Source organism: Alosa alosa, chromosome 16 (genome assembly GCF_017589495.1).
Source record: "Alosa alosa isolate M-15738 ecotype Scorff River chromosome 16, AALO_Geno_1.1, whole genome shotgun sequence".
Taxonomy (NCBI): Eukaryota; Metazoa; Chordata; class Actinopteri; order Clupeiformes; family Clupeidae; genus Alosa; species Alosa alosa.
The window spans coordinates 17,168,432-17,195,483 of NC_063204.1; the positions used below are offsets into that span (position 1 = coordinate 17,168,432).

Genomic DNA, 27,052 nt, shown 5'->3' on the forward strand with positions numbered 1-27,052 from the left:
TTTTATATTATATACTTATATACGCAGTCTGTATGCTGCTGAGACCTTGAATTTCCCCTGGGGATCAATATAGTATCTATCTATCTATCTATCTATCTATCTATAGACCTAGTCGTTTGGCCTTGTAGTTTACTAGGTGTGCACATCCAAAACATCACCAGCATGTCATATTATAATCAAGATTTCATTTTCAAGATTTGTCTGTTGATATTTTTTTATTTTTTTTATTTATGATATGTCCACAACAAACATACATTTATTTTGGTTTACTCAAAGTAATACTTTTGTAGGAAAGAAGAGCCATCGGCACCAGAGAAGTCTGGATTGTGGTTCTGGATCAGATGCTTCAGCGCCTCCTCTTCACTGGCAAAGGAATGTAAGTTTTTCTTTGCTGTGAGGGGAAACATCAAACCATCCGATAGTGTTACACAGGTTACACTCCCTCATGCCCTTCATAATCTACTGGTGATTTTGTTTCCCAAGCAAGTTCTCTTCATTCCCAATTATGTAGAGTTTAATTATAAGGCTACTATAGCATACCCTCATTGACAAAGAAGTCTGCCATGTAGAAGGTGGTTTTGATTGCAGATGGTGTGTGAGGGTAGTATGTCTGACTCCACTCGAACGCATTTTTCTCAGGGTGCCATTGGACTCCATATATAGGATAGTCATATGCTATACAAAGTCCAAAAAAGTTTTTGAAAAATGACACAGAGACTATGAATGGTTCACACACACACACACACACACTCTCTCTCTCTCTCTCTCTCTCTCTCTCTCTCTCTCTCTCTCTCTCTCTCTCTCTCTCTCTCTCTCACGCACGCACACACACACACACACACACACACACACATATTTTCACTGATGTCCTCACCCTCCATTGTTGAAATGAACTCTATGTTTCCATCTGTATTGGTGCTTAAGATTTTGTAGAAGTTTCTCAGCTCTTCGCTCTTGGTGAAATTCTTTAAGAGAGAAATCAATCCAGATTAACACAGATGAAAATCACTGTGTAATGTAATGTAATGTTACGTAATGCAATACTGACATTCTGTACTGTTTTCTCACACCTCCATGGAGATGCTCCACTTATGAAAATTCACTGTGATGTTTTCAGTTGCCAGAGCTGTCATCACCTCTGGTGGGAAATCTTTAAAGAGTTTGCTCTCAGCGGCATCTGATAAATGAGTGATAGAATGAGGAGAGATGAGAAGAAGGGCACTGAGAAAGGAGTAAAAAGGGTGACAGAGAAATTGAGAGAGTGTGACAAAACAGATAAGAGATGGTTGATGTGAAAAATTGAAGAAAGAGAAATTGAAAGAGAGATAGAGAGAAAGAACAAAGGGTAGGAAAAATGTAGGCGGGGGATTGGCTGATATTGCTCTCCCATGTCCACATCCATGGTAGAGGTGCCATTGAGCAAAGCATCTAACCCCCATGTGCCCTCTAGCTGCCACAGCAGTGGCTGCCCCCTGCTCCAGGTTTGTGTGTTCACAATACTCGCTGTGTGCTTTGTGTGTGTTCACTAACCAAGGATGGGTAAAATGTAGAGACATAATTTCCCTCTTGATAAATGACACTATCTATTTATCTATCTATCTATTGAACCATTCCTCTTGACCCTATAATTTCTAACGCAATTATTATTAAAATATCAGTGCTGTTAGCTAAAGAGGCTTCTTTATACCTCTATAATAGTTTGTTAATGTACTGTGTTCTTGAATAATGTTCTTGAATTTCCCCTTGGGGATCAATACAGTATCTATCTATCTATCTATCTATCTATCTATCTATCTATCTGTCTATCTATCTATCTATCTATCTGTATAGGATTATGTTGACTAACCCGTAAGTGTGATGTTAACCTTAATATGACCTTTATGACACTGTTGATTCTAATTTCATTTTTGTGATGAAACGTCAGTTTAATATTCATGTCTATATTCAAAGTAGCCTGGATGCCAGCCTAACTTTGCCCCACCCACAACATTTGAGGTCGGAGAGTTCGGTCTGGACTTGTTCCGTTGTGGAGCAACTATGCCCGAACCGGAGCTGTTCGGAGTCACGGTTGGACCAGAACTCCTGAACGGTTTTGTTCAGAGCTGAAAATGCAACTGTGTTTGACAGAGGACAGATGTAGGTAGCTAGTGACAAAATATTAGCTATCAGTATGGTACGATGTCTTTGTAAGTGACATTTAAATCAAAAGTGTTTCATTCTTCCCGTTTGACATTTAGATTTCGCTATCACGTCTGTTGTACAAGATATTGACAGCGCAAGAACAATGTTTTGTGGAGAGGAAGAACCCCTGTATCGGTTGAAACACGCACCATCGCATCCCAATGGAGCAGTATCAGACTCTAATGACTAGAATTGAGTATGACGACGTAAGGCTAAATTCAAAGCTTAAATACTTAAGAATAGTTAGTGTAAGTGTAGAGATATATGGTGGCTGTCCTCAGTATCTGATCCACACTGACCTTGTGTAAACTCCAGTGGCAGAGACACTCCACTGGTGTTAGTTCGACACAGCAGATTTTCTCCACTTGTAATTACCAACAGCTGTTCAAATCCCAGACAAGTACCCCACACTGGGAAGTAATCACTCTGGGAGTTGGCCTGTGTTATAACACACACAGATGTACAGATAAACACACATTAACAAATCCCTCAGCCACATAAATAAACAAAAAAACAAACACAGAAACACATAGAGTTATTATGCTCTGTACTTAATGACAGTGGAGTAGTTTGTCATGCTTACAGGTTTGTTAAAATATGAAAAATAATGCAATACTTTACAACCATGGACTAGTCAATTAATTGTAAGTGAAATATCCAATCTGGGGGCAATAGTGTAATTAATTAGGCCAGGAGTAAGTGTCCCACACTCTCAGGAATCCTTTTAATTATTTGTGTTTGCATGAACTTCATGCATCTAATGAGTCAACACTGATTATAAAGTTTTCCTTAATAGAGGTACAACCTCCTCTCATTTTCTACATAGGTTTCTATATAAAAACAAGATAAGACTCACAAACCTCCAAAGCGAATTTGTAAAAGATGTGAGCCGCTTTAGCATATCCTGATGTCAGAAGGTTTGCAGCTCCACCCGGGAGAAGAATACTGTAAGAATGAAATATCTGAGTTTCACCTTTCTATACATTATAACTATGTACAATACTGATATTTTCCACAGCTTACCCATTGATAGAGTTGAACAAATGACGGTATTCTTCTTCAGTCCGATTAACCCTGTTAAAGTAACACACACGCACACACACACACACACACACACATGCAAAGGTCAACCATACATAAACAGATGTATTATGGAGAGGGTGAATAAGAGAGTTTTAGACAGACATCTTGTGAGGAATCCTACTGATCCCATTACTAATACATGAGGCTGCTCTTACATCACAGGCACGACGTGTGCTCCTGCAGCCTCCAGAGTTTTGACATAAGATGCAGCAATGTAGGAATTACGCTTAGGCTCAGGATATTTTAACTCTTGTGCCAATATACCTAAGTAGAAAAAAACAGTATTGATGAATAAAAAAAAAACACAATATGAATGAAAACGTAGCTTCAGGTAAAATATAAGGCTTCAACATAGGTATATTTGGTAAAGTAATATAATACCTCATATAACGATATTTGTATTTCAAATTCCTTTATTAATTTCCAGTTAACAAATTCAATATTTACTTCTTTTTGCCTTTTCACATCACTAGATGGTAGTTCTGGGCTGATATGCCTCCTTAGCAAATAGGTTTGTTATATAAAAATATGATCACAAATAGATCATATAAATAAGCATGCAATAATCACAAAAAAACACACAAATAAAGCCTGAAGTATGTCACTACTGAAGATTAATTTAATTGGGTTTTTCTTGTTGCAAGTCCAATCATTTCTTTTCTTGTCATTCTGTGGAACAACAGCTGCAGGTATTCCACTGAGTGCTATAAGTAGGCAGGCAAGAGAGAACACCCTCATGATTCTGGATGGAGGCTGGCCAGAAGTGTAGCTTAACAAAACAGAGAGATGGGGTTTTATAAGATCCACCTGCCTCATGATTTAGCTAAATGCCCAATCCAGGGACTGAGAGAGTACTGGTCTGTACAATTCTATGTGCATGTGATGAATACTCTATCTCACTGTATCTGAGTCTCAAGTTGTCCTGTCATAACCAACTACAGCAAATTACTTTACTTGTCAACTGTGTGAGGATTTTGAATGAGCTCCCACACAAAACCGTGGTCAGCCTACTCTGAAGAAAAGAGTGAAACTTAGATGACCAAACACATTAACAATGAGGTTGTAATCAGTGTTCTACAAATTAATGATGCAAACAGGCAAATAATGAATTTATTTGTCTATGAAATCAGCTGCCACCTTCCATTACAAATGCTCCCTCCATCGATAGTTTTAAACCTAGGCACACTTCTTCACCTTAGCATTTCCTGCCCATTTATGATTGTTTGATATCTGCATTTATGTACTCTTATGTGTACAGTATGTGTATGTGTTTGTGTTATGTACTGTCTTTTTTGCACTTTGTAAGGCACTTTGGTCAGTGTAGCCTACACTGTATTTTAAATGTGCCTAATAAATTTGACTTAGGCCTAGGCCTACTACTTACTTACTATGAAGCCTAATATTACATATTTTTCTCCGTCTCTTTTATCGTCGTTTTGGGGAATAGTTATAAATATAAATCTAAAGGCTCGCAGTGGCACTTGCAACATCCATTATGTGGTGTGTCCATGACACAGGCCATGTTAGGCAATAGGCATTGAGCTCCTACCACTCTCATCGCAACCCTACAGGATTTCCGTGTTTACGGAAGTCATTACACGCGCTTCTCTCCAACGGGGTGAGCGGCGCGCGATGGCTTTCATTAGGAAAAAGGAGCGATCTAAAGAAAGGTTAGTCCATCGATTGTTCGGAAACCTTTATGTGAAATGCGAGTAATGCGTTATGGAATCGAAGCATTACCTTTGAGAAGAACTGCACATTACGGGATGTGACTGGACTCAGCCCGTCACCTCGTCGTCCGGGCAGTAGCTTTGACTGCGGGCGTAAGCTATGAATTGAGGTCGCTGGATCATGTTTTGCAGGCCTGACATCATTTCATGTAGTCTGATGCGTTGGTACCGTGCCATCTACTGTAGGTTGTATTTTATGCATAGGCTACGTTGAAACAAGGTAATATCAAAGCCCTATAGTCCATGTAAGAAAGGCCCTCAAGAATGTTTTCCTTTCAAGATGTTTCCTCTAGCCTAAGTTAGGCTGCTCTCGCGGTCGGAATTTCAGATAGCCCTATGGAAACATTCAGTCGTGTTTAATTGCTTATACTTCTGTTTACATTGAGGAACATTTGCTTTTCTCTGTCGAAGCTTAAGTAAATATGAGGCATATCCTTTATTTGAAAATATATGTATATTTGTCTGCAACGCATCCATTAGATTCTCGCTCTTGCTATTGGATCTAGAGGAGTATTATTTTGAACAACACACAGCGTATCAGCTGACCACCAGATGCTCATCCCAGAACAGGTAAGCTAATGGCAGAGGGTGAGGTATGTGGTGATCTGGTGTTTAGTTTCTGCCCTTGAGATAAAGGTGAATTAAATGTGAATGCTCTATAAGACAAATAGACATTTGTGCCACACACTAAATTGCTGGCCAAGACATAGAGATTGTTAACTCCTATATTTAAAAAAAAAAAATAGATATTCACCAGTTACTGACACTATGACTTTTCTTTTAAGTGCCCCCTGCAAGTTTCGAGGATCTTTTAAAGTCTGTTCAAAATCTGTCATATTTGAGCCAGAGGATGCGTCTCAGCCCATACTAAAGGTAGACTCCAGCTTCCACATTTTACTTACCTCGAATCACACAATCAGATGTACTTGCCCAGTCTTACTCTTTATCTTTTACCCAAAGATTCCCTTGAAGGACTGCAGGAGGATTGAAGCAACAGAGGACAATGAGCGAAATCCTTTTACAGAGTAAGCAGAGCTTTTACAGACTGCTGAAATCCTCTTTCTTAAAAGTGATCGTTAGGATAAACACACAAGAAAATCAATTAAATTAGTTGTAAATACTGTAGGGTCCAAGGTCTAGGGAATGTCTGTTTGTAGTGTTCAATGTTTATGTTTGTCAGAATATTCACAACTTAACTTATTTTAACCTTAAATTCTCTATTTTATTTTAACTCTTAAATTCCAGAAGTAAGCCTCCATGTATATCAATGGAAAGCAGACAGGTAAGTGTGTAAGATTTTATATGTCACATTTAAATATTTACATAGCCAGCCTTATTCTACTGCTCTTTATACTGTTCATACTGCACATACACTTATGTTTTACTACTCCTATAATGTTATTGCTATTACACTGCACATATCTTTACATGTTGGTCATACACTGCTAATACATTGCACATATCTATACTTTTATTTATATTTATATTTAATTTATAATCTAATCTAATCAAATGTTATACCCAGTGGCATCGGTTTTAACTTTTATTTTCAAATGTGATCTTGCTTTTTTCATTTAGGTTTACCTTATTAAAGATGGGAATGTTGTTGCACCGTACAAAATTGAAAGGGTTGGTGCTGTCTACACATTTTAAACACACTATTGATAGTACCATAGTTCAATGTTAGTTCTTGTTGAACTTGTTGAACCTTGCTGACCATTTCTATGGCCTTTTTCTAGAGCGATCAAGACATTCTTTTTCAACTAGAGATATCAAGAAAAACTGAGGATGTTGTGCAAACTTTACTGCAGGTATGCAAGATGTAAACAATTAGATAGTCACACTGGTCAACTGAATAACGTTTTAGCTCATTTGTTGCAGCCAGATATTGATAATGTAATCATCTTACTGATGTTTTTTTTATCAGTTGCACAGGGCATCCTGTCTGGATAAGTTGGGTGATCAGACTGCCATGGTCAGTCATAACACATGTACATACATTCACACAATACGCCACAAGGGCCAGTCTATATTTGCTGTGTACCAAATCAATTAGTCACATATTGAAAGAACCATGTTGTGTTGTTTTTCAGATAGCAGCAAATTTACAGTCCAGATTGGCAAGAACTTCATTTGACAAAAATAGGTATGAGGAAAAGTTCTGTTTCTGTTGTCATACGCACTAGCATTAGAGACCTGTTCACTTTGTCTCCTTTGCTGCCAGTAACGATTTGTCCAATCCTGTGTCCATTAGCTTCCAGAGTGTCTCAGAGCTACCCCACATGGAGTGTGAGGCAGAGATGATCTCTCCTCTGGTGACCAACCCAGGTCATGTGTGCATCACTGACCAGAACCTCTACTTCCAACCGCTCAATGGCTACCCTGTGAGTACTCACACCTGCCCTTGGTCTTCTTGGGCGCCACACCTTAATATAGCACGATGTGGCCATGCTAACTCTATGCTGGCTACAACACATTACACACATTACAATAGTACAGCTTTCAGAGTCAAGGCTGATAGAGTCAAGGCTGACCGATTAGCATGTATCAGAGATATGATGACATCTTAAATCCCACAAATATTTCATGGTCTTATATGGCCTTGTTTTGAATGTTATTTTGAGCTTCCAAAATGTACAAAACCAAATCAGAAAAAAAGTTGGGACGTAAAATGCAAATAAAAACAGAATGTGTCTTGTAAACCCATATTTAGCAGCAAAAATGACATTGACAACATATCAAATGTTGAAAATGAAAATGTTTACTATTTCATGGAAAATATATTATATGAATTTTGAAGTTCATGCCAGAAACATGTTTCCAAAAAAAGTTCCTCTTCATTTAACAAAATTCTGTAAATGTTTAGGAAATGAGAAGACCAGCTACTAGAGTTTTGGGAATTAAATGTTGTCCCATTCCTGCCCGATATAGGATTTCAGTTGCTCAACAGTATGAGGTATTCTTACTCATGTTTTTCATTCTATGATGACCCTAATTTGACAGCTCTGGACTGCAGACAGGCCATTTTAGCACCTGGACTTCCTCTATGGAGAAATACTGTTGACATATGTGCAGAATTCATTTTGGCATTGTTTTCCTGAAATATTCAAGGTCTTCCCTGAAAAGAAACATTGCGTGGATGGCAGTATATGTTGCTCAAAACTTATACTGCCACGTATACATCATTCAGAATTGATTGTGCCTTGCCAGATGTGCAAGATGCCCATGCTGTAGGTACTAATGCACCTCCACACCGTCATAGATGCTGGGTTTCAAGCTGAGCACTAAAAGCACAAAAGTTGGATATGTTGGATACTTGGATAGGCCCTCTCCTCTTTAGCCCAGATGAGTCCATGATTTCCAAAAAGAATTGCAGATTTTGATTGGTCTAACCACAGGACCCTTTTCCATGTTACCTCAGTCCATGTTAACCTTTTCCATGTTACCTCAGTGGTATTTCTTTATCATGTCTAATACAATTTTGGCTGTTGCATGGTAAAGTTTACACTAGCATTTCTGAATTTAGTATCAAACTGTGCTCATAGACAATGGTTCTTTTCCAGCATTTTGTTACACCCATCCCAACTTTTTTTGAAACGTGTTGCTGGTATCAAATTCAATATGAACATATATTTTCAATGAAATAGTCAAATTTGTCTTTTTCAACATTTGATATGTTGTCTGTGTCCTTTTAGCAACTAAAAATGAGTTTACGAGATTTGCAGATTATAACATTCTGTTTTTATTTGCATTTTACATAATGTCCCAATTTTTTCTGATCTGGGGTTGTAGCATATGCATGAGAGGTACCACATGTATTTAGTGCTTGTTAATATGCTTACTACCTTTTTTCTTGCTGTTGATAGCTTTCAACAAGGCCATGAGAAAGTCACAGCTGGCTGACTTGAGCCCAGTTATTTTTGCAGTTGTCTCAAGGCCGAAATTTAGGTTTTTGGTGTAATTGTTAATTAGTTACTTATACATTTAGTTAATAAGTACTCTTCCTTTTGCCCTGTTTGTAGTACTTTTTATTTGAGGTCACGATCAGTGTGAGATATGTCCACTTATTTTTTGGGGGAGTCTTAAGGCCACCTAGTGTTTTTAAATTGCTAAATGATATTAATATAATGACGAATTATTGGTCAGTAGCTTTTTGCTTTCCCTTTTTCCTTTCTAATTTCAGTCCAGATGTGTTTTACAAATAGCGTTGCTCTAGGACAATACAGTCAGGTATCCAATAATATTGGCTGTCTTATTTGCATTAAGGTAAAATATACCATAATATAATATACCATATTATGGTTATTATAGCTATTTTAATCATTTTCTGAGGAGCCATCCATAGAACAGTGGTCAGTAGAGTCATCGGTCAGACACACACACATCGACTATCTATGCCGTCATACTTCATGCAATATCCATTTTCCCTCACCACCACTTGTTTGTGTGGCCTCTCCTGCTGTTCTTCACCTAGGACTCAGTGGTGCAGATTCGGCTTCACAGTGTCAGACGCATCTACAAGAGGAGGCATGGATTGCGCCCACTGGTAAGCTATGGCTTGACTTTGGTTCAGACAAACAAACACAAACAACTGTTATTTTGGACTCAGGCCTTTCCTATGCTCAGTTTCCTGTGTACTGTATTTTTTTTTCAGGGTCTGGAGGTGTTTTGCTCCGAGACGGATCTTTGTTCAGACATTTACCTGAAGTTCTACCACACCAAAGACAGGGATGAGCTCTACTACTACATTGCCACCTTCCTGGGTCAGTTTCATCACATTGGTCTCCATTTCCTATCCTCCCTTTTGGTCTCTCTTTCACTCTTTCTCACACACACACACACACACACACACACACACACACACACACACAAATCATTGTAAGTATTTTATTATTTAGTACACTTTGGAAGGCTAGATAAGTTGCTTGGCCCCAGCCTTGGCGCAACTGGCTGAGGCACCTGCACCGTACGCCGGCGACCCGGGTTCGATTCCCACCCTGACTCTCTCTCCCACTTACTTCCTGTCACTCTCCACTATCCTGTTGCATTAAAGGCATAAAAGCCCAAAAAAATATACTTAAAAAAAAAAAAAGAACCCCTGTGGTGTAATAGCAATCTTAATTCATTTGATGTGACAGTACCAGCTTTACATATTGTTCTGCATTGTTTTGATCCAATTCCTCTCCATAGAATTTATATGGGGTATCTAAATTGGTGGATATTGGTTCTGCACTGTAGTGCCATATACCCTTAGCTGGATTTATTCTAGAATTCACTGAGTTATTCTAGATTATACCATGGTCTAGGTTGAAAAGGGTGTCGATTAAAAAGTGATATACTACACCTATGAAGTAGATCTGGTAAAAAAAAAGTTTAATCGCCGTTCCATATCAATGCTTATGAATGGTAACTATAACAACGATAGTAGGACGACGGTTGAGCCTGGAGGCAGGCTTCGCAACAATGGAATCAACTGTAAACAGCTGAAAAAACTACCGATTTTAGCTCTAAAACTTATTTAGTATTAGTAATTGATTTCATATTTATTTATTTCGTAAGTGACCATGGTAATGCCCTTTGATGCGTCCATTATCAGAAATAAATGGACTTTGCGGAAGTGATTTATTTCTGATAATGGACACCTCGTCGGGCATTATCCCTTACATATTCTCTTTACTGTTTTTGGGCCACTCCAGTTTTGATTTAGCATTGGATAATTACCCTACTGGTGGGCAAAATCTCTTCCAAGCCTTAGTTTTACAACTGACTTCAACAGGCTTTCTTGTGATATTGTGTAAAAATGCATCTCTATTCGTTGACCCTTTAATTCTAAAAGGTTTCCCAGATCCCACAGTTGAGGGTGTTACCACTGCCATATTTTAAAATTGGGATGGTATTTCTTGAGTCTCTGTCAATGGTAGATGTACACTGCATGTAGTGCTTTGAGAATTGGCCAAAAAGCTCTATTTCAGTGTCATGTGACCATAACACCTCTCCCCATTTCATAAGTAACATCTATAAATGTGTTAATGCGGACCTATGAATCACTTTGTCTCTAGTCCTCATTTCTTGTATTATTTCACAACCTGGCATGACTCCTGGACAGAGTACTTTCTATGTCCAGAAAGAGATTTGTGAATAATTTGCCATCTGGAACTCAAAATCACTGGGGTTTAAATATACAAATATCCTATTTTAGCTATATTTGATCATATACATACATGTACATACAAATATAAATGTCCACAATAATACTGTTTGGGGAAACGTAGGTATGTTCAAATGGTGATGAATTTCAAGGGGGTTAAATACTTTTGCATCCCACCATACACACACACACACACACACACACACACCCACACACACCGTTGTAGCTGACTGCTGTGTCTATACCACAGAGAACCACATGGCGGAACACACAGCAGAGAGCTACATGCTGCAGTGGCAGAAGGGCCACATTTCCAACTACCAGTACCTGCTGCACCTCAACAACCTGGCTGACCGCAGCGTCAATGACCTGTCTCAGTATCCCGTCTTCCCTTGGGTCATCAGTGACTACAGCAGCCCACGGCTAGGTGAGGAACATCTACGTAAACATACATTCACACTAACATTAGTTACACATGTTGTTTTGTAAAACACACAGGCTCTTCCCATAAGGCAGTGGTGGGTCACACATGCAGGTCACACATGCATATAGTTATGAACAAAATACATGAATTTTGAAATACATGGTGGTCATAATCACACACACACACATACATACATGTTTACATAGCTGTACTGCAGATCAATTTGATTGATCTACACATGTGAAACTACCTGTAATATGAGATACAGATTAACACATATCATTACATTCCTAGTTGAAATGTCTTTCTGTTCCAACAGACCTGATGAATCCGGCTACATTTCGGGACTTTAGTAAACCAATTGGAGCACTGAACACAGAGAGACTGGAGAGATTACTAGTGAGAAGAAGCAACATAGACACTGTCTGTTTCTGCCTCTGGCTCTTTCTCTCTTTTCTCTCTCTCTCTCTCTCTCTCTCTCTCTCTCTCTCTCTCTCTCTCTCACTCTCTCCCCATCTTTGTGTTTTTTTTCCTGTGATCTTGTAATTTGTAGGTTTATGATATGACAAATACACAGCTGGACGCTGAAATGCACATTAAATTGTGACTCTTGTTTTGTGTTTAGGCACGTTATAGAGACATGCCAGATCCTCGCTTCATGTACGGAAGTCACTACTCATCTCCAGGATATGTGCTCTTCTATCTAGTTAGAGTGGGTGGGTGTCAACGAAACATGCAACACATATGCAATGACACACACACATACACATTCACATGGATACACATGTAATGATAATATAACATACCAATAGCCTGTCATTATAGTTTTACCAGTCATTATTAGTTTTAATGAAGCCTGAATGGTTTAGTCATAGTCATTTAGACATAGTTACACTCTATTGTGAACATTAAAAAGCATTCCTCCAATGACTAAATGTCAAAGGTCAATGTGTCTCACAGCTCCAGAGCACATGCTGTGTCTCCAGAACGGACGCTATGACCATGCTGATCGAATGTTCAACAGGTAAGGTGCCACAGTAAAGTCTCAGTGTGCAACCGAGCGAGGCTCTTTCACCTCCTTTTTTATCTAGAAGGTTTCTGTACATTTGTTTTTCTTTTAAGCAATGGCAAAGTTAAGCGGAAAATAAGTCTGCGTTTCTGAAAAAAAAAAAAAAAAAAAGGTCATTCCATAGAAATTAGAAACTTTGTACTAGTTTAAGTCATGCAAGCAACTGTTTTTGGAAGAGAAGGGGAGGAGAGGATGTCTCACTTGTCTGTGCCTTCATTTTTTCCGTTAGTATTGCAGAGACATGGAAGAACTGTTTAGAGGGAGCCACAGACTTTAAAGAGGTGAGTAGCCAAAAGCTAGCATTGGTTTAAATCTGTCAGAAACCACTACAGTATAATCTTGTATTAACCCTCCTGTTTGTTTGTGTCTGTAGTTAATTCCTGAGTTTTATGGGAAGGACTCCAGTTTCCTGCAGAATGAGCTGAATCTAAACCTGGGGAAGAGGCAGGGGGGTTGCTGTGTGGGAGATGTAGTTCTTCCTCCTTGGGCTGCAGGTAAAGCATATTTATTTGTCTTTTTCATTCTTGCCTCCATCTCTGTTCTGTATTCCATTTCCTGACGGTCTTTTACCACATGTTTATCTAACTTCCTTTTTCAGGAGTTTACAGTTTTCGTTTCTCAGATTTTTCTTTTACTATTTACTGTATTGTGTGTGTGTGTGTGTGTGTGTGTGTGTGTGTGTGTGTGTGTGTGTGTGTGTGTGTTGCGTGATGCAGATGCAGAGGATTTCTTGGAGAAGTTACGCAGTGCTCTGGAGAGTCAGTATGTATCGGAGCACCTGCACGAGTGGATCGATCTGGTGTTTGGTTACAAGCAGAAAGGCAGCGAAGCTATTGCCGCTCATAATGGTAACTCCCTTGTTTGTAGTATCTCAATTTAGATGATGCTCATCATGTGTTTGAGTTTGTAGTTAATATGTATTTTTTTTCTCTCACTCTTTCAGTGTTTCATCCATTAACATATGAAGGAGGAATTGACTGTGATAGGTAAGTCGGCCCATCAGAAACAGATGTTTCTGATGAAACCTTCCTCACCCTGTGATATTAGACTAGCTGAGTTTGTGGAATGAAACCAGCACCACTCAGACAAAGTATAGCACAGAAAGGATGAAGTAACTAATAGGGGTTCACACAAAAATATGTACAGAAAAGTCTCACTTGTGTTTCAAAGTTGTTGGATGTGTCTGTGTGTGTGCGTGTGTGTGTGTGTGTGCATGCTGATCAGCATTGAGGACCCAGATCAGAAGATCGCTATGCTGACTCAGATATTGGAGTTTGGGCAAACACCACGGCAGCTCTTCACCACTGCTCATCCTCAGAGGATCACCCCCAGGTTCCACAATGTCTCCACAGCAACCACGTCCTCCAGTGAACTCTCACCATGTATGTCCAAAACCCGCCCAACTTGGAATATATTAGATACATTAAGTATCCACAATTTATTACATTCTAGTTGTTGTGTGTGTGTGTGATGTATGTGTTTCATTCAAGTGTCGCCCAGTGAAGACTCATCATTTGAAGATCTGACAGAGGAGAGCAAAAAAATGGCTTGGAGCAACATGAGCAAACTGAGTCTTCAGTCCAGTCACAAAATTCACAAAGAGTGAGTTGGCGCCTTTGCATCTTTCTCTCTCTCTCTCTTTCTCTCTCTCTCTCTGTTTCTTTTTGGTCAATTGTGGGTAAAAACGCTGTGATTGCCTTCTTTTTGTTTCCATGGTAACATAGGGCCGTGACGGGAATTGCAGTAACATGCAGTGGTTCAGCCATTTTCACCACCTCACAAGGTGAGCGACAACAGTGGTGATGTCCCACCATACTTTTCACCAGAGCATAACTGAGCCATACAAAGTCAGTAGTGTCACCAAGCTCTTGTTTCTTGACAGACTCCACTCTGAAGATGTTTTCCAGGGACACAAATGCTCTACAGAGGAGTGTGTCATTCTCTAACATGGTTAGTGTCACATTAACTGTCCCACAATCACTATGGCTTGTACTCTAATGTTTCTTTCTGCTGTTTGTTTCTGTTTATTGAGCGAGCAGTTTTGTATTTTTCCTAAGTTCCTAAATTTTGCACATTTTCCTAAGGCCTTATCTTCCTGTCTGATGTTGCCTGAGGATCAGACCGTTGTCTGCTCTTCGTGGGACAATAATGTGTAAGATCCATTAAGCAATACCTTAGTAGACAGATAGATAGATAGATAGATAGATAGATAGATAGATAGATAGATTACTTTATTCAACCCCAAAGGGAAATGATGGTGTTACAGCAGCAATTAATAATATAAACATATATCACACATAAACATACATACAAGTTAAAAAATAAATACAATTGGATATAGTCTCTGTTAAAGACGTTGTAAACTGCATTGACTCTCAGCATAAGATTTTCTCTCACGGCACAAAGGGGAGTTGTTGTAAATAGTTATGGCAGTGGGCAGGAATGATTTTCTATAACGCTCCTTGTTACAGCGAAGTTGGAGCAACCTCCAGCTGAAAACACTCTGTTGTTTGACAAGTAGTTCGTTCAGTGGATGTGAGGTGTTGTCCATAATGTTAAGGAGCTTTTGCAACATCCTTCCCTCAACAACTAACTCTAGGGGTTCAAGTGTACTGCCAATTACAGAGCCAGCCCGACAAAGATCATATCTCACTAGAATTTACAGTTACTGTTCAAAAGTACAAAGTACAGTACAACAATTTCACATGCAACATTTATTGACTCATTCTGATATGGTCGTGTATGGGCTACTCCCACTTTCTCTTTTTCGGATTCTGTTTATTTTTTCTCCATAGATATTTCTACTCAGTGGCGTTTGGGAGGAGGCAGGACACCCTAATGGGTCATGATGATGCTATCAGTCAGATGTGCTGGAAGGATGACCAGCTGTATACTGCATCATGGGACTCCACTGTTAAGGTACATTAGATAGTCAGTAGTTAGCCATTCACTTTGATGGGAGACACCTTTAATAAAAGCAATCAAGTACACTACAATGGCAATTAAAATCAGCCATGAACTGGTCTGTATGTGTGTGCACTTGTGCAGTGGTGTGTATGTGTATGCTAATGTGTTTATCTCATAGGTGTGGCGATGTGTGGCCGCTGACGTCAACAGCAACAAAAGGAGCCAGTTTGAGCTGCTGGCAGAGTTTGAGCATGATGCAGGGGTACGTCATGACCAGTGTGCTCCCTGCAGTCTGTTTAGAGATGAGAGAGTGTGTGTGCATTTATAGTAATTATTAGTTCTACTGCAATAAATCAAATAAACTTCTGCCATAAATGTGTCACTTCAGGTGAACTGCATAGCTGTCAGCCCAGCAGGCACACTTCTAGCTTCTGGCACTAAAGATGGCATCCTCAGCATCTGGGACATTGGAAGTTTGTCCCCCCTGCATCAATTGAATTGCCACTCCGGCAAAATCCACCAGATGGCATTCAGCCCTGGTGTGTGACTTGTGTGTGTGTGTGTGTGTGTGTGTGTGCGCGTGTGTTTGTCTGTGTGTGCGTGTTAAGGAAGACGTATAGTCTTTTTTCTAAGGAAGACATATAGTCTTGTTTCTAACTAGTAACTTTACATTAGCTTCATGGGACTGTCTGTGTTGTTGGCATGCATATATGAGATCCTTTATTTTGTCTGCAGCTGAATGTCCTGCAAGCAATTTAATTTTCCCTGGGGTCTTACTCCTTTTGTTTTGCAGACAGTAGACACATCCTCAGCGTAGGAGAGGACTCCAGCCTGAAGGTCACGGATGTCCAGACTGGCATGCTCATCTCCACCGTCCCAGCAGAGGAGGAGCAAAGGTAAACACTGCTAAATACGTATGGGATAATGTATAGAATGCTAGTCATTATCGGGAAATAGGTTCCGACAGGGCGAACCGGACCCCAACGTGCAGTGGTCTGTTATGCTTAGCAACGGTCTGTTATCGAGAAATATCAGACCACCGAATGTTGGGAAGGCCCATTCAAATGAATGGAGCATTCTGCAGCATTATGAAGAGCCGTGTAATAATTCCTTCTAAAGCAACTACAGTCCTGCTACTAGTGAGTTTATAATTTGATCCTGTCACATGACACTTCCTTGGCAACAGGTGCTTTTGTTGGGATGGCAACACAGTGATTTCAGGTGGACAGTCAGGTGACCTCAGAGTGTGGGACTTGCTCAGTAGCAAAGTAACTCAAAAACTGCCTGCTCACACAGGTATGTACTGTCACACACACACACACATCACACCAGTTGTCATATTTCATATTTCATATTATATAGACCTCTGAAGTTCGCCTACAAATAGGCCCAGGTAGCATCTTTGCCCAAAGATGGCAGCATTGGGTCCTTTTTTTTTGGCAAACTTCAAAGGTCTATTTGCCGGTGTACTGTGCTGTGTGGTTATACACACTTCCCCATCTGTCCTCTAGGTGCAGTCACTGTCATGTGGATGAGCGAACAGTGCAGCACTGTCATCACAGGTGGAGAAGACAAACAGATCATGCTGTGGAAACCACAGTATTAAAATGCGCACATGCACGCACACACACACCCACACACCACACACACACACACTTGCACCCCTGTGGTCTGGGATGATAATCATACTGCAATCTCTGGTGCAATAGAAGGGTAACTGGTATGTACCGATTAATGATATGCACTATGTACTTTGTAGCCATTTCCTTATAAACATGTTAGTGCTATTACTGTGGTAGTGCTTGTCAGAAGTGAGATGTCTAGATTTACTCATTGTGTACATCAGGATATATTTTCAAATGTGCCTTAATATCTTGAAAGATTTGATTGAAATGTTACTGAGACCAAGCCTCTTGCTGTCACACACACACACACACACACACACACACACACACACACACACACACACACACACAGGAGCACACATGTACAAGCATGCAAACCAAAAATATCACTGGAAGTGTGAAGCTCTCATTGGTCTAATAATCAGTATACAAATCTATTGTAAAGTAAAGTTAATTACATAGATACATGTACAATGCGGAGCAACTATGTTGCATTCAGGCCCATTGCATGACAAAGACTACCATGATATTAAATATATATAATTAACATTACATTAATATTAATAGTCTAATAACAATATGCTTTTAAGTGCTCATAACCACTGAATTAGTTAAAAAAAAAAAGCAGCTCTGCATATTTCAGACATTTTCCTGTACATCTACAGATGTGCACTCATGCACGCACACACGCCAATGCAGTTGCAACAAACCAGTGAAGGCGGTGCACATCTTTGTACAAACAGTTGAGTGCAGAGAGCATTCTTATAAAGGTTCTGAATACAGACAATTCAGCAATCATGGAGGTTTGTGTGTATGTTTGCAACCCCATCAAAATCATTGTTTATCAGTCATATAATACAAAAAATATCATGTCTTGGTTTTGTATATAGTCCAATAATGGAATGTCAATAGAAGTGATTTTTTTTATTATTATTATTATTATGGCACATTATTGTTTTAGTGCATTTGCATTTTCATCATTTGTTTTGTACGCAAAAAAAAAACGTTATCCGTCACTTTGTTTTAATGAAAAAAGGTGTTTTAATGGTTTTCTTGAAACCAGGTGTTTATTTATTTTACAAAGCCTAAGCCTGCTCCATGCTCTCAGGGGTGGAGAGGGGGTAGGCATAGCATGACCGAGCAGATGGCTGCTTTCAGGACCAATATCCACTCATTCTCAGTTACGTTTACTGTATGATGTGTGTCTGTGGATCCAATAAAGTATTAACCCCATGATGAATTGCTCTCAGTCTGTCTCAATGGGTGGATTGGCATTCTATGCATTCATATTCATTTTTGTAACAGCTAAAATTGTTTTGAATAGAATAAAATGTGACTGATTTGCTTGAGTGATGTAACAGCAGTAACACAAAACACTGTGCCCTTATTAACAAAACATATGTATGCTCATAGTTCGAGTTCAACTCCTATTTTCACTATAGGAACATTTTAATGTAAAGCAATTTCAGACAGCCCTATTGTAGACCATACCATTTTTAACCACCGTGGCGCTAGAAGCAACTGATACAGAGAACGACTTCAACTTCTCAAGCAAGTATCAACGTTGAATTACAAAACGCTAGGTAAATTGAGAACATTTTTGGTGTACACAGAGTTTACTAAAATAACAACTCGCTTGGTTTTTCTGCTCGCCGCCATCTTGCCAGTCAGTTGTCCAAAACCTTTCTTTTTACTAAATTATGTGTAGGCTACACCAGTGGTTTTCAAAGTGGGGGCCGGGGCCGCGAGGGGGTGCCAGGGGGGCCGCAGCAAGTTGGAAGGAAAAATAAAAGCAAAAACAAATACATTTGAAAAATTTAAAATATACCTATTACTATGAGGGTTGCTATACAATGCCATTATAATCATTTGTTGCATATTTAGGGCCCGAGCACCGAAGGGCGCAAGGCCCTATTGTTTTTGTAAGGATTATTAGGGCCCGAGCACCGAAGGGCGCAAGGCCCTATTGTTTTTGTAAGAATTATTATTATTATTGAGTATTATTATTGTTATTCTACTTTTTTGCTTTCCTGTTTTTGAGGTGGTTAACATGGTCGAAAACTCTTGAAATTTGGCACACACGTCAGGTGTCACGCATCGCAGTTAGCTAGAAGAGCTTGACCCCGGGCGTGGCCCAGGGACTCGCTAGCGCCCCCTTAGGTGACTGATCCCGTGGTTGGCAAATATTTTGAGGTGGTTAACATAATCGAAAAGTCTTGAAATTTGGCACACACATCAGGTGTCACACAAAGCAGCTAGGTAAAAAAGCTTGTCCCCGGGTATGGCCTAGAGACTCGCTAGCGCCCCCTTACGCCCCCTTAGATGACTGATCCCGTGGTGGGCATATACTTTCCGCTACACACACCAAAATTGGTAGGTGTCTGTATCTCCCCAAGATGAACGACTTTCATATGTACAATGCATTAGCCACGCCCAACAGTAAGTGAGGTATTTGCGATTTTGTGCAGACTAATATGTGATGAAATATGTGATGAATCATGATGCCAAAAGAGGTGCTTCCCATGGGTGAAAACGCATGAAATTTGGCACACACATCATGTTATACAGTGAATAGACAGGGGTAAAAGCTTGGCACCGGGCGTTGCCCAGGAACTCCATAGCGCCCCCTTATGTCACTGTGACTTGTGGTTGGCATATAGTTTTAGATACACACACCAAATGTGGTGGGTGTATGTAACTCCCAAAAACAAACAACTTTTGTATTAACATGCCATTGGCCACGCCCACAGGAAGTGAGGTAATTGAGAATTTGTGCGTTGTGGACATGATCAATTTTAACGTACTCCTCCTAGACTGTTGATCCGATTCATGTCAAAGTTGGTATACATGACGCCGAGATGTTCCTGATTCTAAATTGTGAAGCCTTTTTTTGATATGTTGTAATTTGATGAAATGGCGAAATTATGAATTTTAATACCCTTCGACACAAACAGTAAATTCATCATGCATGGCTTGACATTTTTTAAATTTCAGGTCATTGAATACCATGTTAATGATAATATTCACATGCCCATAATGCATGTTTGGCATAGCGCCACCAACTGGCAACAGAAAGAATGGCAATTATGCTGATTTCACATGATCAATTTGAACATACTCCTCCTAGACGGTTTGTCAGATTCATGTGAAATTTGGCAAACATTATGCCAAGATGTCGCTGATGTTAAATTGTGAAGGGATTTTTGATATGTTATATATTTGATATGATTTTAATATCTCACCACATAAAGAGGAAATGTGTCATAAATCACAGTGCATTGAATGAATGGTCTGAAACTTCTCAGGTTAATAGATATCATGATTATGATGATATCCATACACCCAATGGGCCTGCCTAGCATAGCGCCACCATCTGGCCAAGCAGGAAATGTGCCAGAAATGTTCAATGCTTTGACTGATTTATCTGAAATTTTACACAAAATTAGATATCATGATGATGAAATTCAAATGTCTTATTAACATGCCTTACATAGCGCCACCAATTGGCAAGATAAGGAATGTGTTTTTTCCACGTCTTGGAAATCACCAACAGATGCATCAGATTAATCAGATTAGCACCCACATTAAATATGTACATTTCAGAAGCGCACCACGTCGGTGCTTTGTTGGGTTCCGAAATGTCACGGGTTGCGGCCCGCAGGTGCTCGGGCCCGCCATTGCCGCTTGCGGCTATATTTATTATTGTTATTCCACTTTTTTGCTTTCCTGTTTTTGAGGTGGTTAACATGGTTGAAAACTCTTGAAATTTGGCACACACGTCAGGTGTCACGCATCGCAGTTAGGTACAAGAGCTTGACCCCGGGTGTGGCCCAGGGACTCGCTAGCGCCCCCTTAGGTGACTGCTCCCGTGGTTGGCAAATATTTTGAGGTGGTTAACGCATCAAATATGTACATTTCCCAAATGCACCACGTCGGTGCTTTGTTGGATTCCGACATGTCACGGGTTGCGGCCCGCAGGTGCTCGGGCCCGCCATTGCCGCTTGCGGCTATATTTGAACATTATATTTTCTATGATAATGACTGGGAATAGTTGTAGAGTGATAGCTCACAGAAAGCCCCAAATGCAATTTTTACACACTGTATAATCCATTGCGAAGTGCTTGTGGCTAAAATAAATATTAGGATTAGCTTAATGTATTTTTACATTTACCGTAGTATTGTCGATGGGTTTAATAACACATCAAGGGGATCCTTGGCCAGAACCTAGTGGTATTTGGGGGGCCTTGTCGTGGAAAAGTTTGGGAACCCCTGGGCTACACGAACAATGTTCTCAATGCTCGAGTTCATGTGTAGGGACACTGATGATACTTCGATCAAGGTTTCATGTTGTGTCCAGCCTTCTTAGTGCTTTTAAAATAGCGATTTTGGCGCGATCTTGTATCAAAATATTAGTGCCCCTACGATTCCCATTCAAAAGGCCATTTGACCCAAAAAACGACAACACGGACGAGCTTAAAGGTCTCATCTCATCGTTTTTTCATTAATTTTGCCATGGTCTCTAGTATTAATGAATGCCCTGTGAGCCGGTTTTGGTGAAAAAAATGCTCTCCTGCGTCTATTTCATGCTGTTCTAGTTTGGCGGGGAAGGTGGGAGGGGGGGGAGACAGGATTTGCCTCTTGCTCATGAATATTCATGACATGTTAATAACCTCGCCTCTGATTGGCTAACAGTACTGTGACGCTCCTTCCAGTGCGTCCTCATCCAATTCTGCCTGTGCTATGCTTCATATTCAACTTTACAGTGCTAAAGCCTGGCTAAAACTCGAGTCAAAACTGTTGCACAAAATGTCTTCGGAGATACAACTTCATGTGTTTGATCCTAGTATCTGAGTAGGAAGAAGAACCGCTTCCTGATCGTTTGTCGGTGAACGTTGGTTTAATAGAATGGTAACAATTGCATGTCAGCTTAAAATTTCTCCTAAAAGAGGTAAACGTTTGTGGCAATCGTCATCTTGCATTCAAGTAATAAACAGTTGGAAACGTTTTAAAATAAAGACCTATTTCTTTACACAGTCAAAAGTCTTTGCAATCTTCCTAGTAGATATTTTACTTCACAACACCGGTTATAAGCACCCTAAATGCAGTTCAGCCACTGACCTAGCCTGCTAATTGTATGCTATCGGAATAGATAGTATCATGGAATTCAAACCATAACTATCATTGAAAGACCACTTGGTTATAGTATAGTAATATATATATAGATCTAAATGCAAACACACTTACCTACTCCTAGCTATATTTCGCTAGAATTGCACCAGAATGCCTACAGAAGCAGAGAACGTGTGCTGCAAGACTTCTCCAGTAATGAGTATAAACTATGGCTTTGATAGCCTACATTGGCAGAGGTTAGCCTACACAAGCTGTTTTCTGTCTCGTATGACCCTTAGGAAAAAGTACTATAGGAATCTTATAGTATAAGACTACTATAGAAAAACTATAGCAGTTATAGGATATTATAGAGTTATTAGTAGTACTTCTACAGTATGTCCCAAAATACGTATTCCTATAAGATTACTATAATATTTTGTCCCAAAATACTATACTACTTTTTCATAAGGGGATTGCTCATGTGGTTAGAAAAATGGGCAACACCAGTACCCCTGTTGTCTGTATGACCCTGTACCCAGGATTAGAACCAGTCTGCCTTAACATAATGTACTCCCTTCAAAATGCACTAAACTACCGTCTACCGACTACCGTCCTGTAGCACTCACGCCCATAATCATGAAGTGCTTCGAACGGCTAGTCATGTCACACATCAAAGCCACCCTACCCCCCACCCTGGACCCCTTCCAGTTTGCATACCGAGCCAAACGATCCACGGAGGATGCAATCTGCTCTGCCCTCCATCCAGCCCTCACCCACTTAGACAATAAAGACTCATATGTGAGAATGCTGTTCATAGACTTCAGTTCAGCATTCAATACCATAATACCACAACAACTCATCAGCAAACTGGACAAGCTAGGATTCAGTACCTCCCTCTGCAACTGGCTGCTGGACTTCCTGTTGCAGAGACCACAAGCAGTACGTGTCGGGGACAACACTTCAAGCACTCTGACCCTGAGCACGGGGGCCCCTCAAGGGTGTGTGCTCAGCCCCTGCTCTTCACACTGCTAACACATGACTGTACAACCACTCACAGCTCCAACCATCTGGTGAAGTTTGCGGATCTGACACAACACTGGTGGGCCTCATCACTAAGGGCTTATGAGGCTCACTACAGAGAAGTAGACCTGCTGGCTAAATGGTGCAAAGACAACAACCTCCTGCTAAATGTCAGCAAGACCAAGGAGATTGTTGTCAACTTTCAGAGAGGCCACAAACAACTGCCACCACTGTCCATCGACGGAGATGCTGTGGAGAGAGTGAGCAGCACAAAATTTCTGGGGGTGCACATCAGCGGCGACCTCTCCTGGACCACCAACACAGCATCACTGGCGAAGAAAGCCCAGCAGCCTCTACTTCTTGCGCAAATTGAAGAAGGCAAGTGCCACGCCTCCTGTCATGACTACATTCTACAGAGGGACCATCGAGAGCATCGCCTCCAGCAGCATCACAGTGTGGGGCGGAAGCTGCACAGATCAGAACAGGAAGACCCTCCAGCACTGTTAACACAGCTAAGAGGATCATTGAGCACCACTCCCCTCCCTGCAGGACATTTACACCACCCGCCTCACCAAGAAAGCACTAATGATTGTCAAGGATACAACCCACCCTGCACACAAACTGTTCAGCCTCCTGCCCTCTGGAAAGCGGGTACAGGAGCCTCCGCCCCGCACCACCAGACTGGCAAGTAGCTTCATCCACCAAGCAATCAGGATGCTGAACACTCTACCCACTCTCCCATCACTGACAGCCCCCCACCCACCAGCCAGCCAGGAACCTAGGAAACTAGGATCCTGTCTACCCTAACCCCCTCCCCCAACACCGCCCTGTGGAACTGCACTGTGACTGGGCAAGCCCCTAACGTGTTGCTGCTTCACATCAAGCCTGATATACTTGAAATTACTGCATACTGCATATCAATGTAAATATACAGGTCACACAAGCACAAGTTTAAACTTCATGTAACTGTTAAGACTATATAAATATACAACACAACTACCTCTATTTTTTTTATATATATGTCCTATATTTCTATTTTGATACATACATGTTCTATATTTCAGTCTTGCACTTTAATTTAATGTTTATTGTCTATGGCTATGTCTATAGTATGTCTATGTCTGTATTTAAAGCATGTCTATGTCTGCATGGGAAAGTAAGAAACGAAATTTCAATTCTTTGTATGACCAGTGCATGTAAAGAAATTGACAATAAAAGCCGACTTGACTTGACTTGACTAAACATTCGACTATGACGACTATGGGCCCCCTGTGAGACAGAAGATATTAAAGGTAAGATAAACCTTTAGCCTAAAAGGGACAAAAACTGATGCAACTCCTAAAACCAATATACAAAACAGGTCAATTTTCAATAAATAGCTTTATTATATTTACATACAGCAGTGGTACTCAAAGTGTGGTCCGCAAGCTCTCTCAAGTGTTCCACAAGTAGATGTGGTATAATAGATGAGTTGTTTGCAATATTGAGCCAACTTGTATGTACAGTAAATCCAAACAGTTCTGCAACACTCATGTAACCTACAGCATGCCAGTTTAAATCATATGAATCCTCTGACAGCATAAGCATGGTGCAAAGACAATAAGCAAGGTGGTTTAGTGAGAAGGCCTATTGTGTAATATACTGTTTTTTTGCTAGGTGGTCAGTGATCTTTTTTTTTTTGTTTAAATTATTATTGATTAAGTGGTCCTTGGTCTGAAAAAGTTTGAGAAACACTGACAAATAGTAATATTGCAGTCTATTAAAGCAACACCAAAGAGTTTTTTGTACCTTAAAATAATGTTTCCAAAATCGTTTCAGTAGTTCATCAACTTGTAACAGGGTGAATGGCACTTCTGCATTAAACCAAGAGCCCTCTATCGGCTATAACCGCACTATGTAAGTTTGCCAGATCGGGTAGCGGATCTGTAGTTTGATGGAATGAGACATAAGAAACTACAAATTTGACTTGCGTTTGATGTCGCAATACATTGTACTTTCATAAATCATGCAACATATTCTACCTTGTCTGTGGATATTGTTATTTGCAAAGCCGGTGCTGAATAAACAAATAGCGTGCGTGCGACAGAGGGAAAGTTATTTGGTGTTGCTTTAAAATAATGCAAACACAAAACAAGAACATCCAAAATATGCACAGAATTAACAATGTCCTCTTTTTGCCAGACGATGCAGACATCTGGCCTACAGATCCTTTGTAAGATGGTGCTGGGATTATTTAGGGAAAAAGGTCTGAGTTGTTGTTTTGGCTTGTGTTGTCCTGGGGATCCGAAGGGACAACACACAAAACACATTCGTTGGCTGTGATGATTCTATTACATTGCTCATTGATTGCGCTGGGCCATAGGTGGAGCCATCAGGTGTTATTGTGGAGATGTCATTTTCATCCTCCTCCTCCTCTTGATCAACCCTAGCTGTCTTCTAGCTGGCCTTGGATGAACAGGCTTGATGGGAGTAGAGGTAGCAGGCCCCCATGTCCATGGTGTATCCGAAGTGCTTGTATCAATACTCATACTTTTCATGACGTATTCTGTTTGGGTACCTAAAGTAAATAAATGTGTATTACTGTCAAGTTACAAGATACTAATAGTACACATACATTCACTATCTCACACAAAACTGTACTAGCACAATGGAAACAAAAATATTTTAGTGACTGTGGTAAGGTGTATGATGTACTAAGTAGCACCCCCAAGAAGACATTCAGTAATATCAATTATATCTTATGCAATTCATGGGTTTCATCAGGTCCATTTACACAGGTGTATTAATCAAGCACCATGCAGTCAGCATTCATAATCGAGGTACTTGATTTTATACACCTGTGGAAAGTGACCTGATGAAACCCATGAATCCACTTTCCCAAACATTGACGAGCACATAAGAACCTGTATTAGCCTACTAGAAAAAGACTTCTAGAAACTAACTAGCACAGCAATAAAAGTTAGATCACAAACCTTTGCTTCTAACGTGATGACCTAATGTAGGCTAGAAAGCTGTGTAGCCCAACATGAGGATGTGCTCTGGAAGACATACAAAACACAGCAAGTAATCAAACAAAACATCATTGTAGGCCTACAATGGCAAGAAGACATAAATTAGACTGAAGTGTAAATACCTGGGCTCTAGTGATAGCAACTTAGCCTAATAGTGCACGGGTATTGTGTTTTTGATTTTCTCTGTTTAGACTAGAACAATACCAGTCCTTAGTTGAGCATAAGATATTGTTGCCAATATTATTATTTGTGGTTTAACTGTTAGAAGAGTATAGGTTCAACAAGCTAAATCTCTGGGTAGTGTGGTCATACAGTTTCTTATGAGTGTAGCTACACCAGGCACGTAACTGAAGCATTCCGTTCGCGTTCTTCTGCAACAATTAGCTTCCAATAGGTCTAATCAATGGAAGTAGCTACACCTGGCGCATGGCCTGTAGGCTACGTTCAAAAAAATAGACCATTGCATTGCTACCATGGATTTTACCAGAGCCCTTCTTCCTATTAGACATTCTCTGATTTTACACGTCGCGAACAGAACACTTCAGTTACGTGCCTGGTGTAGCTTCCTGTAATATAGGCTAGGCCCTTTTCATGCATGCTAACGTGAAGAATATAAACATGCTATTTTGTAACAGTCGTTAGGTGAAAAAGTTTGTTTGTAGGCTACTTACAGCCTGTGAGCTGGTGGTCGATCGTCGTGACGTCCAGGTTTTCAGAACATCATGCAAAACCACTTTCTAACTGT

General features: G+C 40.2%; 2 protein-coding genes across 6 annotated transcripts; one reads left to right on the plus strand and one right to left on the minus strand.

Annotated features, from left to right (window-relative positions):
- Positions 1-209: 209 nt before the first annotated feature.
- On the minus strand, positions 210-5,982 carry LOC125309318 (gamma-glutamyl hydrolase-like). 4 transcript variants are annotated; one of them, XM_048266141.1, is made up of 9 exons: positions 5,897-5,982; positions 3,420-3,528; positions 3,205-3,255; positions 3,042-3,126; positions 2,481-2,619; positions 1,071-1,177; positions 875-965; positions 541-675; positions 210-391 (listed from the first exon to the last, which is right to left on the minus strand). In XM_048266141.1, coding segments are annotated over exons 2-9 (735 nt in total). In that variant the 5' UTR covers positions 3,422-3,528; positions 5,897-5,982; the 3' UTR covers positions 210-266. The 4 variants fall into 4 exon arrangements, with proteins under 4 accessions (XP_048122098.1, XP_048122099.1, XP_048122097.1 ...); XM_048266142.1 differs by lacking the exon at positions 5,897-5,982 and adding an exon at positions 5,005-5,254; XM_048266140.1 differs by lacking the exons at positions 3,420-3,528; positions 5,897-5,982 and adding an exon at positions 5,005-5,254.
- On the plus strand, positions 4,755-18,407 carry nsmaf (neutral sphingomyelinase (N-SMase) activation associated factor). 2 transcript variants are annotated; one of them, XM_048266137.1, is made up of 31 exons: positions 4,755-4,934; positions 5,475-5,564; positions 5,780-5,867; positions 5,955-6,019; positions 6,240-6,276; positions 6,573-6,623; positions 6,734-6,805; positions 6,922-6,969; positions 7,088-7,140; positions 7,249-7,378; positions 9,469-9,540; positions 9,649-9,757; positions 11,393-11,569; positions 11,886-11,965; positions 12,192-12,282; positions 12,527-12,590; positions 12,865-12,916; positions 13,009-13,129; positions 13,352-13,483; positions 13,579-13,621; positions 13,860-14,017; positions 14,126-14,237; positions 14,360-14,418; positions 14,518-14,585; positions 14,720-14,787; positions 15,431-15,554; positions 15,721-15,804; positions 15,931-16,081; positions 16,336-16,438; positions 16,729-16,838; positions 17,054-18,407. In XM_048266137.1, the coding sequence occupies exons 1-31, from the start codon at positions 4,897-4,899 to the stop codon at positions 17,146-17,148; spliced, it is 2,745 nt and encodes a 914-aa protein (XP_048122094.1). In that variant the 5' UTR covers positions 4,755-4,896; the 3' UTR covers positions 17,149-18,407. The 2 variants fall into 2 exon arrangements, with proteins under 2 accessions (XP_048122094.1, XP_048122095.1); XM_048266138.1 differs by having other exon boundaries at positions 6,243-6,276.
- Positions 18,408-27,052: the final 8,645 nt, after the last annotated feature.